Raw genomic sequence first — 16,322 nt, forward strand, 5'->3', positions numbered from 1 at the left:
GTTGCTATGCTCATAGGCCTTAGGTTATCTCTGGACAGCAGAAGACCATGATCTCAGATCTCAGGCTGAGATGGCTCAGCCCCACTTTGAGGTATATGAGTGGGTTCATGAATCAAATGCTAGGCCTCCTTTTCAGGTCTTTCTTCTGATTAGCATGGTAAATATCAGATTTTAAAATGTGAATATTATGCCTTCAAACTTTAAAAGACTATATTTTTTACCTCCTTAAATCTCTATGCACTTGTTAAAAGGGTTTTGTTTTTCTTTTCTTGTTCTCAGTAGAGAAGAGTGGGAGGGACAGAAAATTGATTTGTGTTCATTAAAAAAATAAAATGTCATTTTAAAAAACCTTACTTTTGTCATAAGCCAGTCCACTGAGAAAAAAACATAATGATAGGCTTACTAATTTGATTATTTTTATCTGGTCCAGTTTTAATTCAGACCCAGGCTGGAGTGCCTCTTCAGTCCCCAAACCCATCTCACCTACATCCACTCCCATCTCACTATCTTCCTTTTCCTAAAAACTCCTTGTAGTCCTGTCCTCTGGGAGTTTTCCAGAAGAACAGTACTGCTTTTCTGCCCATCGCTTTAAAAACCTGAAGATACATCTTATCCAGTCCTGTTGGTTTTAAGAGATTCACATTTCTATTTCCTTCATTGTTCTCTAACCAGCTTCCTGTACCCGGACCAGCCAAAAGTTTTCTGAAACATATACAAGACTGTAGGCAGGCTTGGGTCTTCTTGGTTGGGCTCCTTTTCAATATTTCACCACACTGCAGTCTGAGCTAAAAAGCTCTATACCCTAACTCCACAACTGGCAACATGGAACATTTCCGGGTACTTGGCAGCTATCAGAGTCCACCCCTGCCACAAGCCAAGTCATAATCCAAAGGAAAGTTGCAGATATACATAAAGTTGAAGATTTTAACAAACGCAAAACAGGTATATGGTTGCTGTATTTATTTTCTCCTATGGCTATAGACATCTATTTTTTTTAACCAGCCCTTCACTAATTAGTTTATTTCTTGACCTCTGGAAATAGCCTGCCACTCTTACTTAACTCAATTCAGTGAACTTATTCTAACAGCTTTTAGTTCACCTTGAAAACAGGGCTTTCATCTATTCTGTTACGTCCTAAGGCAAATTGAATGAAATTCATAAACTCATTATCATTCCTATTGAAGTAACCCCAAAAGCAAACATGCTGCAGCCGTAAGAACTATCCACAAGCATAAACATGGGAAGCCCATGTATAGGCTTCAGTCCCAATTTCCTTGACCTCATATCATGGCCCTCCTGTTAATTACATACACCAATACCTCACTGAGGCTTTGCTCAGCTTAAACACAGTCATCACAAAACTTTATATTGATATTGCATCCAAATACTACATAATGCTCATTCATCTCATTAAGGGAGAATTGGTGATCCAGGGGAATTTCATGGCACCTTAAATCTCCTTTTCATTTTATAAACACAGTCTGCCCTTACTTATGCCCAGATTCAAATGGATTGATACTTTGATATCGCAATAGAGTCCATGGCTAGCTAAACAGGGGTGGTAGACAGGGAGGAATTACCTTATAACCTATAGTCTTCCGATAATAAAGAATTTCTTTTTCCAGAAGCTCAAATAAACGTGGTGGAAAGAATTGAAAATCTTGGATGTTTGGTTGTTTTGGTGGTCGGGGGGCCTGTAGAAGGAAAACAAATGTATTAAAGTGGAAAAAAATACATAATGATATTTTACTCATTTTGCTAAAAAAGAAAATGATTGTGTATGGGGGACCCCTTTGCAACACTTGTGTTGGGGGACAGGATTCCATCCCCCTTTGAGGGTGTGTCAGAGCAGGCCTCTGGGGGCACAATTGCTGTCCAAGTCAGACAAACATGATTTGGCTGCTGGTACGCTCTATTCTACATGGTACCGAGCCACATTTAGAATGCAGAACCACCTTCACTTACCTTTGGAACCTTCGGCTCACTAACACGTAAAGCCTCCCTGAAATAGGCATCCACCGCATAATTGGCCTTGCGTTCTCGCTTAGGAGGCTCTATCCACTCCATCATGCTGAGCTAGATACCAAACAAAAACCAGGTATTTAAGATTTCTAAAACATGCTTGGGAAAGAGAGACGATGCCTGAAAGGAGAGGGGACTAACTGTACCCTGAAGAGAAAACCATAAGGGGTGCTTCAAAACCTACAATGTCTCAACAAGTCTAGTGAGAATTTCAATGGAAAGGCTTTGAAAGTTATGCTAAAATTCCCTTGAACAGTTCTAATGGAGTGTCCGTGACCTCTGGGATTCTGATATGAAAGGACTCTTCTATATTATGAGATGACCTCAGTGAGTGAATTCTGAGGATCAAAGGAACTCACAGACCTCTAGGGAGACAGTGATTCAGGGAAGCTGATATATTGATTAAAAGAATAAGCAGGAGGCGGCTAGGTGGCGCAGTAAGTAAAGCGCTGGCCCCAGAGTTGGGAGGACCCAAGTTCAGTTCCAGCCTAGGACACTTAACACCCACACAAAAAAACTAGCCGTGTAACCTTGGGCAAGTTACTTAACTCCAGTTGCCCTCCAAAAGGCAAAAAAGAAAAAAAAGAATTAGCAGTAAAAGGGTAAAGACTATGGGCCACATCACAGTAACAGTTTATCATACATGTATTGAAACCAAGAGAAAGAAGAGAATGGAGGGGGGGAACAAGGATCACAGCTGGAAAATAGAATTCAGAACCCCATTAACTGCCACCACCCTTCTCTGCACCCTGGCATCCTCTCCTCAGATCATCCAGTCTGGGTCCTTGGTGCTGTCACCTACCAGCCTCCAAGGTCACTTCAAAATACACATGGATATCATATCTCCTCAGGCCCCCTTGGTGTCCCACTTCACCCAGACTCCTCAACTCCCAAGATTTCAACCTTGACTCTACCTCAGTCATGCACAGGGATGGTCTTATCTTAAACCACACCATCATTCACAATGGCTCCCTCTAAGGTCTTAAATGCTCAACTTCCTTCTTCTTGCCCCGCTCAGCCTTTTTATCTCTCCCTCCACCTCCCTCCTAAACCTATCCTTCATCTTTCCTACAACCTTTAGTTATTATTATTCATATCAACAATAATAGGTAACAACTCTTATCTCATTTGATCCTTACCACCACCTAAGGTAGGTGCTATTATTATCCCCATTTTACAGATGAGGAAACTGAAGCAAGCAGCAGTTAAGTGGCTAAAAGCTGGCCTTTTTGTAACACTCTAAGGTTTACAAATTGCTTTCTATACATTACTTGACATTATCTCTTTCCAAATAGTACTACTACTTCAAGTAAGTACTTCAGGCTCTCCTCATCCTCATTTTACAAATGGGGAAACAAAGTCAAAGAAGTCCTATGCCTTGGCCACAGGACTACAGCTAGTGTTAAGGGAGCATTCAAACTCAACTCTTCCCGACCCCAAGTTAGGATAATGACTCCACTCACTATATCATATTACCTCAGTATCCCTCCTTCTCTGTTCCCAGGTCACCAGTCCTACTCTGGCCCACTTTCTTCCCTTCAGGTTCTTGATTCTGCAGTTATCTAATTTAACCATATGCTCTGCCCACCCCGAGTGCTCAGTTCCTTGTCCTAACACTACTCCCAGGCTGGATCACACCCTACCTTCTACTTATCCTGCTGAGACGCTCAGCACTATACCTGACATATAGCAGGCAATTTAATGTGTGTTGACTGACTAACTGACAAACACAGCTGGAGAAGTCACACCTCTGTGTAGATCAACTACAAATTCAGCTTCCCTACTCTCATCTTGCCCCTTCCTGCTACAGAGCAAAACTTCTAATCTTCCTCAATTGGCTGGTCATCTCATTGAGCTCAGCAGCTGTGGTAAACTGTCTTTTCTCAAGTCTCTTTCCATTTTAAAATTCTGTATCAATGTTGTATGGCCCTCGCAAAATAGAGACTCTGGTTGGCGATCATTTCATTCTTTTGTCATTGTATCTCCAGTGCCTAACAGTACCCAGCACACTCATTATTGTTCAGTCACTTTTCAGCCACTTCCAACTCACTGTGACCCCATTTGGGATTTTCTAGGCAGAGATACTGGAGCAGTTTGCCATTTCCTTCTCCAGCTCATTTTGCAGATGAGGAAACTGAGACAAGCAGAGTGAAGTGGCTTGTTCAGGGTCACACAGCTAGTAAAAATCTGAGGCCAGATTTGAACTTAGGAAGATGAGTCTTCCTGACTCCAAGCCCTGTGCTCTATGCACTACAGCCCCACCTTCACCCTAGAACACAGTGAATATTTATGAAATGCTCCTTTGTTTTGTTGAACTGGACAGGAGATGCCCTTTTTATTTTGGGCCTTATCAATAAGACGAGATCTAATCTGTTTCTAAACTCACACAAACCTCACATAACATGCATGACAAGAGGATTTCTTGAAATTCTTTCCTCCTTTACAATACTACTCTCCCTCTTCTCCTCTGATTTCCCTCTCTATTAATTCCTCTTACTGTTCTATCAGGCTTAAAAGGTTCAAGACCTAGTCTTCTCTTATTCCTCCTCGAAACTTATTCCCTTCATATATCCACTCTCATAGACCCAACAATTATCCCCATGTACAGGATCACTGTTCTAAAGTTGGAAGGTATCTCAGAAGCCATATTCTCCAACCCCCTCATTTTACAGGGAAGGAAACTGAGACCCAAGGAGGTAAAGGGACTTGCCTAAGGTCACACACGTAGACCCCAAATCTGTAACTAGAAAGGACAGCAGAGGCCATATTTTACAGAGAAGGAAACTGAGGTTCAGGGAAGTGAAAGGTTTGCTCAAAGTCATTCAAAAACCCTAGATCTAGAGCTGAGATGATCCTTGAAGGCCATCTAATCTCCAAACCCCCTCACTTTACAGAGGAGGAAACTGAGACCTAGGGAGGAGAAGTGATCAAGGTCACTCAGGCAGTAAGCATCAGAGGGAGGAATCAAACCCAGTTCTTATGGCAAAACCAATGAACTCTCCACAATACAACATTTCCTCTGATCTGTATTTTCAGCACTGACCTCTTAGCCTCTTTCTTACGTGAGATCTCAGTCACACTGAAAAAGTCGCAAAAACAGAACTCATTCTTTCCCTTGATACAAGATATGCTTACCCTAACACATGAAAATCAATGTCATTACTTTATCGGCACACTACATATTTGTCAAGGTTTGCATTCAAGCAATGTCCCTTCAAGTTTCAGTTATCTTCTCAGGGGAATATTTCCCACATCTTGAGAACCCCCCTAGAAAAACAGAAGTCACAAAATTTCAATGTAATCTTGACTCAAAGTCTTCAGAGAAACCATCTTGCTTATTTATTATTGTGTGTATAAATGACTCCTTCACTTTTATAATATAACTGAGGTTTATGACAAAATGCTTTGGCTAAAGCTACAGATTCCTCTATGTCTGTATGAGATATAATTTATTGCTAAGAGAATTAGCAACTTCACACAAAATACCCAAGTAGATTAAAATTAGCTATGTTATTTTTTCTAATCAGTTTGCTTCCTAGGAATGAAACAATATTTTTATTGATATTTAGCCTCTTACAAAATTAATTTTTTTCCCTCAAAAGTAGAAAACATTCTTAGTACCAATAAGCCCCTGGACACTATTTTCAAATTCATCAGTCACACAGAATGAGTAAAGGATCATGCAAAAAGCAGCTTTGCACATTACAACAGTAATTTACAGGTAAAATGCAGCTAGGCCTCAACTGTTAGTCAAGAGTCAGGGCTGAGCGTCATTAATATACTGGTTATGCTATAAACTAAAATAGCAAAAGCTCTGCTTCTTCAGAAAACTGATAAATATAAGAAAAAAAATCGAATAATATTCACTAGGCCAGTTTACAAAATGGTGACTTTAAATGTGTGTTAAAAGATTCCAGGCTGAAGAAGGATCAGTCTCCCTGATGAGGCTATCCCTGGGTTCCATTATGTCAGGCTGCTTTAGCGATGCCACTATTAAAAAGTTCTTTTAGCATTTCTTCTTTAAGTCCATATCTTGGGAAGGAGTCTAACTAGAAAATGATGGTTGGAGTAAACCATCTTCAAAGTCCTCTGGACTGCCTTAAATCAAAAGGAATAACCCAGAGATATCTCAAATTAAATATGCCCCAAACAGAATTCTACTATCTTTATCCCTCATCCCACACCCCCCTTCCCAATTAGAGGGCACCACCATCCTCCTAGTCTCTCAAGGCTCCCAACTTCGGGGTCCCCCTGGCCTCCTCACTCACTCTCACCCCCTCACAGCCAATCTATTGCCAAAGTCCATCAATTGCATCTCTGACACTACCAACACCCTGGGGTAGGACCACATTACCTTGTGCCTGAACTATTTCAATGGGCTGCTCAGGGGGCTACCTACTTCAAGTCTCTCCTCTCTCCAATCCAGCCTCCTCTCTGCAGCCAGGTGATTTTCCTCAAGCACAGGTCCAACCAAGCCCAAGAAACCCCAGTTTAAAAATATCTCATCTAATTTATTATATTATAATCTTCAGTTTGGCTTTTAAAGGTTCTCTTAACCCGGCCCCCTCCTACCTTGCCAGTCTTCTCACACTTTCCTCCCCTCCACGCACTCTGGAATCCAGTGTCACTGGCCCCCTGGCTGTGCCCTGGAAAAGACACTCCACCTCCTGACTCTTAAGTATTTGCTCAGGCTGTCCATCACGCCTGGAACTCTCTGCCTCTCATCTCCGCCTCCTGGTTTCCGTGGTATCCTTTAAGTCTAAGCTAAAGTCCTGCTTTCTGCAAGAAGACTTCCCTGGTCCTTGTTAAGCTCAGTGCCTTGCCTCTGAGATTATCTGCAATTCATTCGGGCTAGAGAGTGTTTGTATATAGTTCCTTGCATGTTGGCTCTCTCATCAGACCGTGAGTTCCTTAAGAGTTTTTTAGACTCTTTCTTTGTAACCCTAAGGTTTAACAGAGTAGGGCCTGGTACACAGTGGATAGTTAGTAAATGCTTGCTCACTTGGTCTGACTAAATGGCATATAGGCTAAATTCCAATCAAATTTCATGATCATGAGAAGTCTGGCTTAGTGGTTTTAGGGGTGAGACAAAGAGATATTGGAATCACCAAGAGCTGGATTGAAATCCTCATTCAAACATTTGGTAAAATGTCTGACCATGGGAAAAGCACTTCATCCTTCTGAGACCCAGCTCCTCATCTGTAAAATAAGGGAGCTGGACTGGATAGCCTGTAAGGTCCTATCCAGCCCCAGAGCCATCATCTGGTGATCCCATGGGACCTTATATTCTTTTTATTTAACTCACTTCAGTAAATAATGAAGGAATGACTTAGGAAGTATTAGACAACCTGGTATGATGGGTGGGGTGCTGAGCTCACAACCGGGGAGCCCAAGGTTCGAACATGCTTGTGCCACAGACTTAACTTTGGGGTACCTTGGCCAAGTCCCCAGGACTTCTCCACTGAGTCAGGGCAAGCAGTGATCTGGATCTCCAAAATGAGGAATGAACAGGTCCTTTGAGGACTCATATCTACAAAGCACTTCATGTTAGGTACTGAGGGTACAGACACACAAAAAATTAAATATTCCTTCCCCTCAAGGAATTCTGTTGTGGGGTACAAATGGACACAGAAAAGTAAAAGCGGGCTAATATGAGGAGAGAGAGAGAGATAACTAATAACACGAAGGGATCAGAGGGATTTCCTGGAGGTGGCAGCACTTGGGCTAAGCCTTCGAGGAAAAGAAGCAATCTGAGAGGCTGAGGTAAGCAGGTCATGCATTAGAGACTTTGCTGGTGCAAAGGCGTAGCTGACGATGGGAAAATGCAGAGTTCAGGAAACAGCTCCTAATTTGTCAGGACTTAAGACCATAGGATGGAAAGTACTATGAAATGTCCAGAAGGGTTTGCTGGAGGTTGTGGAGAGCTTTACACATCAAGCTGAGGAGTCTGTATTTTGTCCCCTAGGTAAGAGGCAGCCATTGAATGTTCTTGAACAGAAGGAATGATGTGGTCAGACTTGTGCCTCGGGAAGAAGGTTTTGGAAGCCGTGCAGATGGACCAGAAAAAAACTGGAACCAAGGAAACGGTTTAGAAGGCTATTAAAGCAGTCCAAGCAAGAAGTAATGAGGGCTTAAACTAGGCTGATGGCCAAAGGAGTGAAAAAAAGGGGATGAATGCGAGAGATGGCAAAAATACATGCTTATAAAGGACAATTGTGAAACTCGGTCCTTTTGGGCCCACATTCAAAGTTACCTTTTGTTTTTCTCTATAATCTTCACCTTCAAAGTTGTACAAACTTGTTTCGGTGTCCATGGTGAAATTTCTAAGAGAGCTCTCTCCCATTTTCTGCAGCCGTTCATTCATTTCCGCAGTCTAAACACACAGAGTAAAGCACACTCAGATGGCCAAATTCTTTTTTTATCTCTTATCAACATTTTCCAACTCCATTTAAACACTAGCATTTGACCTACAATGTCCAAAATAGGATGAGTCCAAAAGACATGCTAAAATGACCCTTTATCAAATATTAACCTGTAGAGAAATTCTACTCGGCCGGAAGAATTATCCATTCACTATCGACCCTTTGTTCCCTTTGCTGTTTTCCTAACAACTCTCGACCAATGGCTATACATTCCTATTAGAATCTTTGCTCAGTCCATTTTCTTTGAATCAGTCTGTTCTCGTAGGAGATAAAGGCACATTTGGGGCACGATGGTATCATGGTAGGGTCCATGCCACCCTAAGATTATGGATGCCAAATTCAACCAAGGACCTTAGAAACAGAAATCTTATGACAGTTAAATTGCATACAAAATGATAATAGTAAAAACTATATTATTCTAATACTTCAGTAACGCTCTCATTGTTTTATGTAGTAGCAAAGAAAATTAAATAAACACAAAGGGGAAAATGTTAAAATTCAACAAGCAAATCTGCTCTGGGATATGGCTGAGATTTGGGAGGGATGAACCCAGTGACTGAGATTTCTGTGGAAGGGTCTGCCTGAGCCAAAAGGAGGACCAGAAGTAAAGGGGGCAAGGGTTGGGCTACCCAATATTCTCAACATCTTCAGCCAGGTACCATCCCATCCCTTCCTTCTGATACCTTTAGAGGTAATCTCTCAATGCCCTCCAAGTAGGCACACTGCCAAGACAGATCTCCTCTGTGTATACCTGCTCTACCTTAACTGCTTTTGCCATCTTTGCTTTCTCTAGTACCCCTCCTGTTTCCTCTAGAAACACATCCAAGTCTGGGGGATGTGTGGTGGTTCCACTCCCCTTATTGGGGGAAAATATTTGTTCTAAAAATAACTAGTACTAGCCCAAAGTGAAATGGACCGCCCTGTGTGGTCTAGGCCAGGGGTGGGGGACCTGCAGTCTTGAGGCCACAAGTTTGGATTCAGGCAAAGGACTGTACTTGAGGATCTAGAGGGCCACATGTAGCCTGGAGGCCACAGGTTTTCCACCCCTGGTCTAGGCAATTAGGACTTAGGTGGGAACTATCTTGGAGATTCTGTAAATTCAAAGTATTCCAATAGATCAATAATGAGTAACTTCAAATCCAGTGCCTCAGACAGCTTTTTAAAAAGTTGATGCAATCAAACCTGGCAGTGCAGTATTCAATAAACTAAGAAACACAAACCACTGCTGGAATGACTCCTTAACACTGACTAGTGGAAATACTGGAATGCAGACTAGTAGAAATTAGGCTAATGTGAACATCCTCAGCCATTTCAACAGTAACGTCCAGATGAATACACACATGGGCCAAGTCCAGAGGGAACACTAGGAAAATAGGCAACAGCTGGGGTATAAAAAGAAAAGGGATCAATAAAATTGTGCTTGAAGCTGTTGTCCTGAAATATTTTTTTTTCCATTTTCAGTGGAGATGAAATTTTCCTCTATCACCCTGGTTGGACACAAAGCAGGCATTGATGGTTGAACCCAATGAAGCTTTGACCCACTCCATTTCCCAACATACACTGGCTCCCCTCTCTCCTTGGGCAGCCTGCTGGCCCCAGCTCCCAGGGGCCCACCATACTGGTGGCAAGGCTCAGGCCAGAGGCCTAATGGGCTTTAGAAACCCTACTGCCACCCAGAACTCCAGAGTTCAAGCAATCTACCAGCCTTGGGCTCCCCCAGTAGCAGGGGCCAGCCCTCAAACACGTAAATAACAACAGGGAATTGGCTTTGAAGTACACCAATTTCCAATTTTTTTCAACAACCATGTTGAGCTTTTATGCCCTCCCACAAAAAGCAACAGCAAATTGCCCCTGACTAAAACAAACACCAAACTTTCATAATAAACATAAAATGAACATAATCAAGATGCAAAGTTCCATTTGGAAGTCCTCCTTTAACTGACCTTCTTTTCCCCTCTCTCTAAAATAGTTGTAATGTCTTCCTCTGTCAGCTCACTTTCTTTGGAAGCAAAAACATGTGTGGCTCCGTGACGTATCATCTGAAGCATCTCATCTTTTGCCAACTTGTTAGACTGTTGATCAATGAGCCTACCTAATAGCAAAAGTAAATATTGGGGTCTTTAAATGGATTGTGCTACAAAGCCCACATAAGAAAGTGCTCGTGCAGCTGTTTCTTTGGTGCTGACCTATTTCTTCATTTTGGAGAATTCACTGTACGAAAACTCCTTGTATCTGCATCAAACAAGAGTTATTTCCAGACTCCAAGAGTCACCGGAAGCACCACAAGGCTAAAGTGACTTACCCACACTCACAAAGCTGGGACGTATTATCGATAGGACTTGAACACAGTTCTTCTCTCTCTTCAAAGAGAACCCTCTATCCACCTACGTTCCACCTCGTAATCAAATACGATCACATTTACATCACGAGTAGAGTTTCAGAAGTTTAGAAAGTTGGTAAGCTTTAATGCTTCCTCAAAGCTATCTCTTCTGAAGCCTCTCCTGTGGCCCGTTTTCCACTCTGGCATTACATTCTTTGTCTAGAATTCTTTTAAAACCTAGAGTGGCATCATTTAGGGGGTTCAGATTTTCCTCTGAGAGCAGGCACTCCCTTATAACTGTTTGCAGAAAAAACAACAGAACGTTTTGTCCCCTGGATACCAGGTGTTCCAAATTACATGCTATTATAAATAAACCAATATCAGGTTAGCTGAGGTTCGGATACACAAGCTGCATATTAAATGTCATAGGCAGATAAGACAGCTTTAAAATAATTATGTTTTCAAGGAAGATCCTTTTTTCTCATTACTAAAACCATCCCTCTATTTTGAGCCCTGACCAATCTTAGCAAAAAAGATATCTTAAAAGCAGAGGCCTTTCGAGGCACAAATAAATTTTTCAAGAACTAAGGAAGCATATGGACATTTATACACATATATGTATATACATACACACATATTTATGAATATTATGGACAAGCATTGGATACCTTGCTGTATGACAATGGAGTCAAGCCTCAATTTGATCTCTGCTCTTTCTACAATTCTGTCCTCCACAGTATTGTCAGTAATAAGTCGGAATACCCGTACTGGCTTCTTCTGCCCAATACGATGAGCTCGATCCTGGGGGAAATAAACCAAATGGATGTTACCAGGGATTCTTGATCCAATTCCTTGTCTTAAGTCTCTCTCTATGCCAATGCACCCTCTACTCAGCTGCCAAAGAATGATTCCTAAAAGCACAGGGCTGAATATGTCACTCCCCCATTCTCACCCCTTTCCCCCCTCAATAAATTTCAATGACTCCCTATTACCTCTAGGATCAAATGTAAACTCCTGTTTGGCAGTGAAAGCTTTCTATCTGCCCCCCCCCCTTTCTAGTTCTTCAACATCTTTACACAATACTGCCCCTCCACGTACTCTGCTAGTGAGTCACACACACTAACCCTCCTCGCTGTTCCTCACACATGACTATCTCTAGTCTCCCAGGCTCTGTACTGGCTGTGCCCCATGTCTGGAATGCTCTCCCTCCTGACTTGAGTTTCCCAGAATCCCTGGATTCCTGGCAAGCCACAGCCAAAACTCCATCTTCCACTGGAAAGCCATTTCTGGCATCTGCCATAGCAAAGCACCGTTCCCAATTAACTTGTCTGTACTGACTTACAAACATGCTGCCTCCCCCATCAGAACATAAGCTTCCTGAGAGCAGGGGCTGTGTTCCTGTGTTCGCTTTTGCTCTTTATCCACAGTGCTTAAAGGCACAGTGCCTGGCATACAGTAAATTCTTAATAAGTACTTTTGGTGGGCTGATTGCCTATGCTTGGTAAGTGTCTGCTGCCTATACCCACAAGGCTCCCCATTCATGGAGGCAGATTCTAGGTAGGGAGAAGAGAAATACCTGGAAATACTTTCCTAGAGATAAAGAAATCAGGAAAGAAAAATGGCAAAGGCTCCAACAGAGGAGGCTGAGGGAGGGTACTTAGGTGCCAGATAACTAATTACAGGTAAAGGTACTTTCCCACTCATAATGAATTACAAAAGCCAGTAACAAAGCAGGTGGACTTTCAACAAAAATAGCAAAAATACATGCACAGAGCCAAAGCCAGAGGCCTGCTGTTTACCTAAGGGAGAATTTTTAGTGTAATTTGAACCCAGAGGGAGAGGAGAGACAGGGGCAATGAGGGCTTAACTGTTCTGTAAAGTGAGATGATTATGAGGGGTTGTGCCCTTTAAGATGCAGTCCTCCGGACAAAAGCAAAGGACACACACCTTATCAGAGATCTCTGAGTAGCTGACCTTTAAAGGGCTTTTTCAATTCCCCAGCTACAGAAGCAGGCAGCTTAAAGGGAAAAGAGGGGGGGTGCCCCAAGAGAAAAATGAAACACCAAATGGAGATAAACACAGATAAAGCTGCAAACCCTATACAGAAATACTAGCTATTGGGATGATCAAGGCACAGAAGCAGCTCTATTTCTGGACAACACTTTTAAAAAGTACAATAACAAAGCACCAACACGGTATCTTCTTTATAAACCCTAATCCTATGGGGAAGGAAAGATATTGGGAGACTAGATTACAGTTCACTGGTAACACTTCAACACAACACAACTGGGAGATTAGAATCTAGCATAAGGACTTGACTTGGCTCTCTGGATACTCTAGGGTCTATCAGGTGTGGAAATCTCTCCAGTAAGGCAGATCACAATTTATCCAGGACTTTCCCATCCATCAATAAGACACTGAGCATTTATTCAGGTCTCAACTCCAGGCTACATCCTCCTATGAATCTACCACAGAGGCTGGGAGGCAGGAAGAAGAGGTTTTGGCACTATGTAGAAGTGTGGAAACTGGGTGTGGATTATCATGCCCATTTAACAGATGAGCAAACTGAGGCTTAAGTGACTTGCCCAGTCACACAGCTACTGAGAATCAGAACTGGAATTCAAACCCCAAATCTGTGCTTATTCCTACTCCAGAGGTCTTGTCTTTGGCCACACTGTCGACTTCCTTTGATCTCTAACAGAGTTCACCACAATTCTAATTCCCAATGAGCTGTGTGACCTTGGACAAGTCTTTTCCTCTTCCTAGGTCTCAGTTTCCACCCCTGTAAAATGAGGGGATTGGACGAGATGGCTTGAGCTCCCTCCCAGATCTAATTTTAGGCATACTGATATGCATTAACAGGTTGATTTAAAAAAAAATCAATAAATTGACAGACTTCACTACTGGGGATCTTTTACAAACCTGTTAGACATTAGAGGGGTAAACCAGCTGTGTTTTCATATTCAAAACATTCACTTTTCTCCCATTTTCACACTTTTTTATTCAAGTGATATAATGTATAATTTCAGTTCTAAAATGATGGTCAGTTCTTAACTGTCCTATTTGTGGAATACCCAGGATTATTTGGGGAGGCATTTTTTAGCTTCAAAAAAATACCTTTCCTTTAATCTAATGCTGGGGGCCTTGGACCATAAGGCATATGGTCTAGAAAACTGGTGCCAGATGTGCCCCCAATCTGTTTTCAGGACCTACCAGGGGACAGTCCATTCTAAACCACCTCCAGCAGTCCCAAAGAAGGCCTTCCCTCTTCCTCCTCCCCCTGTTTTTCTTCTTCTCCTCCTCCCCCCACCCACGTTCTTCAACAAACTCAGGGCCCTGAATAACTAAGCCAGGAAGCGCTCTAGTCAAATCCTTCCTAAAAACAGCTAATTGATTTGAGTAGAAAAGGAACAAGGTAGAGAGCCAGCCAGTAATGACCTACGCAATCAAAAAAGAATGCAGTCCCTCAAAGGAAAACAGTGGCCTGCCTTGCCAATGAAAGATATGGGGGATGTTGGATAATGCCAGTTACAAACAAAGAAACAAATGCAGACAAAAGGCGGGAGAATGGGCAAAGTAGAAAACAGCCAAAAATATTTGCACTCCTTTGCCTTGAGAAACCAGGGGACTGACCCACTTGGGCCAAAGGCTTAGAAAAGGTGCAAGATTCAGGGAGCCTCTGGATAGGGTTAACAATAGGAGGGCTTCACCCAGAAGAGAGACTACTAGATGGACCTCAGAAGCCATTAAGTCTACCACTCCATGCTTTACAGAAGGGGAAACTGAGGCACAGGGAGGGGAAATGACTTGCCCATGATCAGTGTAGTAAATGGCAAAATTGTGATTTGAACCCAGGTCCTCTGACTTCAAATTCATTTATCTTTCTACAATAGATCTCTAAGTCCTAGGAACTCAGAATCAAATGTGTAATACTCGCCCTACATCCCAGAAGGATGAATTGAGACCACCAAACTTCAGTGGTTTAAGACCAGTGAGTGAAAGCCTCTTCCTGAGTCCTCCGCCCTCTCCAGCCCCCTGCCAACCATAATAAATATCTTCATTTCCTGAGGACATGGCAGCTGGGCAGAGACGAGAAGAGGCCTGGGACGGTGCTGCACAGCGAGGCTGGCGTTAATGAACATAAAATGACAAAATGAACAGTGAGCGGGTAATGTCACAAGCAGATTGTTCACACGTGGGTAATTAGGAGTTGACCATAATCCAAAACAGTTCCCCTGCCTCACATCCAGGGGTGTGGAAGAGCCAGCTTAAACCCAGAGGACTGTTCAATTTTCACTGTGATCACTTCTTCCTCAGAAATCAGCAAAGGTTCCAAATCGGGGCTTGAGCTGGTATTTTGTTGATTATCCAGACTTGAAAAAGTCAGAGAGAAAATGTTGATAATGAAAATTAACCCTTAAAGTGTGTTCATGTGAACTGCTTTTTTGGGTTTTTTTGGAAAGTCAATAGTTAAACATTTACTAACACATTCCTACTTGTAATTCAGACTACCGCAGAGCATTGGGAACCACATTACAACCTGGACCACTGAGCCCAAATGTACAGAGCCATTTCAAGATGACTTACCATAGCTTGCAGATCAACCTGTGGATTCCAGTCTGAATCATATAATATAACCACATCTGCAGTCGCCAAATTAATTCCAAGACCTCCGGCCCTTGTACTCAGCATAAAAATGAATTTGGTGCTGTTAGGGGCATTAAAGGTATCGATAGCTTCCTTTGAATAAAAAGAAGAAAAAGATGGCTTCACATTTGGAGGCAGGATGTGTTTCTACATACTATACTGCATGTGAGACCATAGAAAGCAAATCACAGAGACATCAGTCCTCATTTTTAGGATGGGGAATCTTAGCCTTTTGGGGGTCATGGACCTCTCCAGCAGCACGTCGATGCCAATGGCCCCTTCTCAGAACACTGTTTTTAAATTCACTAAATGAAATACCTAAGATAATAAATAAAAATGTCCTTTGTTCCCACCAACATTCACAGATCCCAGGTTGAGAACCCCTGCTCCAGAAGCATACACATCATTAGAGGTAACTTCACAAAAAGAAGATATACAGACAGCTTGAGATGAATAAATACTAAATTGTCGTTCTGCCTATACCACGTCGGTATGGTGTTGCAGAAGAACTAAATGTGGGCCCAAGGAGAGGAGAAGCCAACCTGGGGGAAGGGAAAGAATGGCAGAAACTTCAATCCTGCATGTTAGCAGCTGGGAAATAAAAGAAGTATCATTTTAGAATTTGGTTCTCCCACTGAAAAGGGGGATGAAACTAGAGTTGGTCAAGACAAGGTGTTTTATATAGGGACACAGAAGAACCAAGATTTAACTTGATGGTCTATAGAGCTGCCCACCACCTGATAGAAAGCTGATGGGCTCAAGATGCAAGAATGCGACATGGACCAGTGTGGAAACTTCATTTTGTTTGCCTATGTTGTCATAACAGTTGGGGGTTTTCTTTCTGTCTTTTAAATCAAGGGCAGGGGAAGAAAGAAAATGTATACTTGCAATTTGAAGAAGAAAAAAAGATA

General features: G+C 42.4%; 1 protein-coding gene across 3 annotated transcripts in view; it reads right to left on the reverse strand.

Moving 5' to 3' along the window:
• The window catches only part of SMARCA1 (SNF2 related chromatin remodeling ATPase 1), a 114,449-nt gene that overhangs the window by 38,141 nt on the left and 59,986 nt on the right, over positions 1-16,322 (reverse strand). For all 3 annotated transcript variants that reach the window (XM_069074042.1, XM_069074043.1, XM_069074041.1), the window contains exons 13-18: positions 15,352-15,504; positions 11,433-11,565; positions 10,388-10,536; positions 8,276-8,395; positions 1,966-2,076; positions 1,581-1,694 (exon numbers count right to left, since the gene is read on the reverse strand). In XM_069074042.1, the coding sequence (XP_068930143.1) occupies positions 1,581-1,694; positions 1,966-2,076; positions 8,276-8,395; positions 10,388-10,536; positions 11,433-11,565; positions 15,352-15,504 (780 nt within the window). The remainder of the gene's footprint in view (positions 1-1,580; positions 1,695-1,965; positions 2,077-8,275; positions 8,396-10,387; positions 10,537-11,432; positions 11,566-15,351; positions 15,505-16,322) is intronic.

This window comes from Petaurus breviceps, unplaced genomic scaffold, assembly GCF_028583685.1.
Source record: "Petaurus breviceps papuanus isolate PSGF00001 unplaced genomic scaffold, PetGlider_PUasm1.0 90881, whole genome shotgun sequence".
NCBI classification, from domain to species: domain Eukaryota; kingdom Metazoa; phylum Chordata; class Mammalia; order Diprotodontia; family Petauridae; genus Petaurus; species Petaurus breviceps.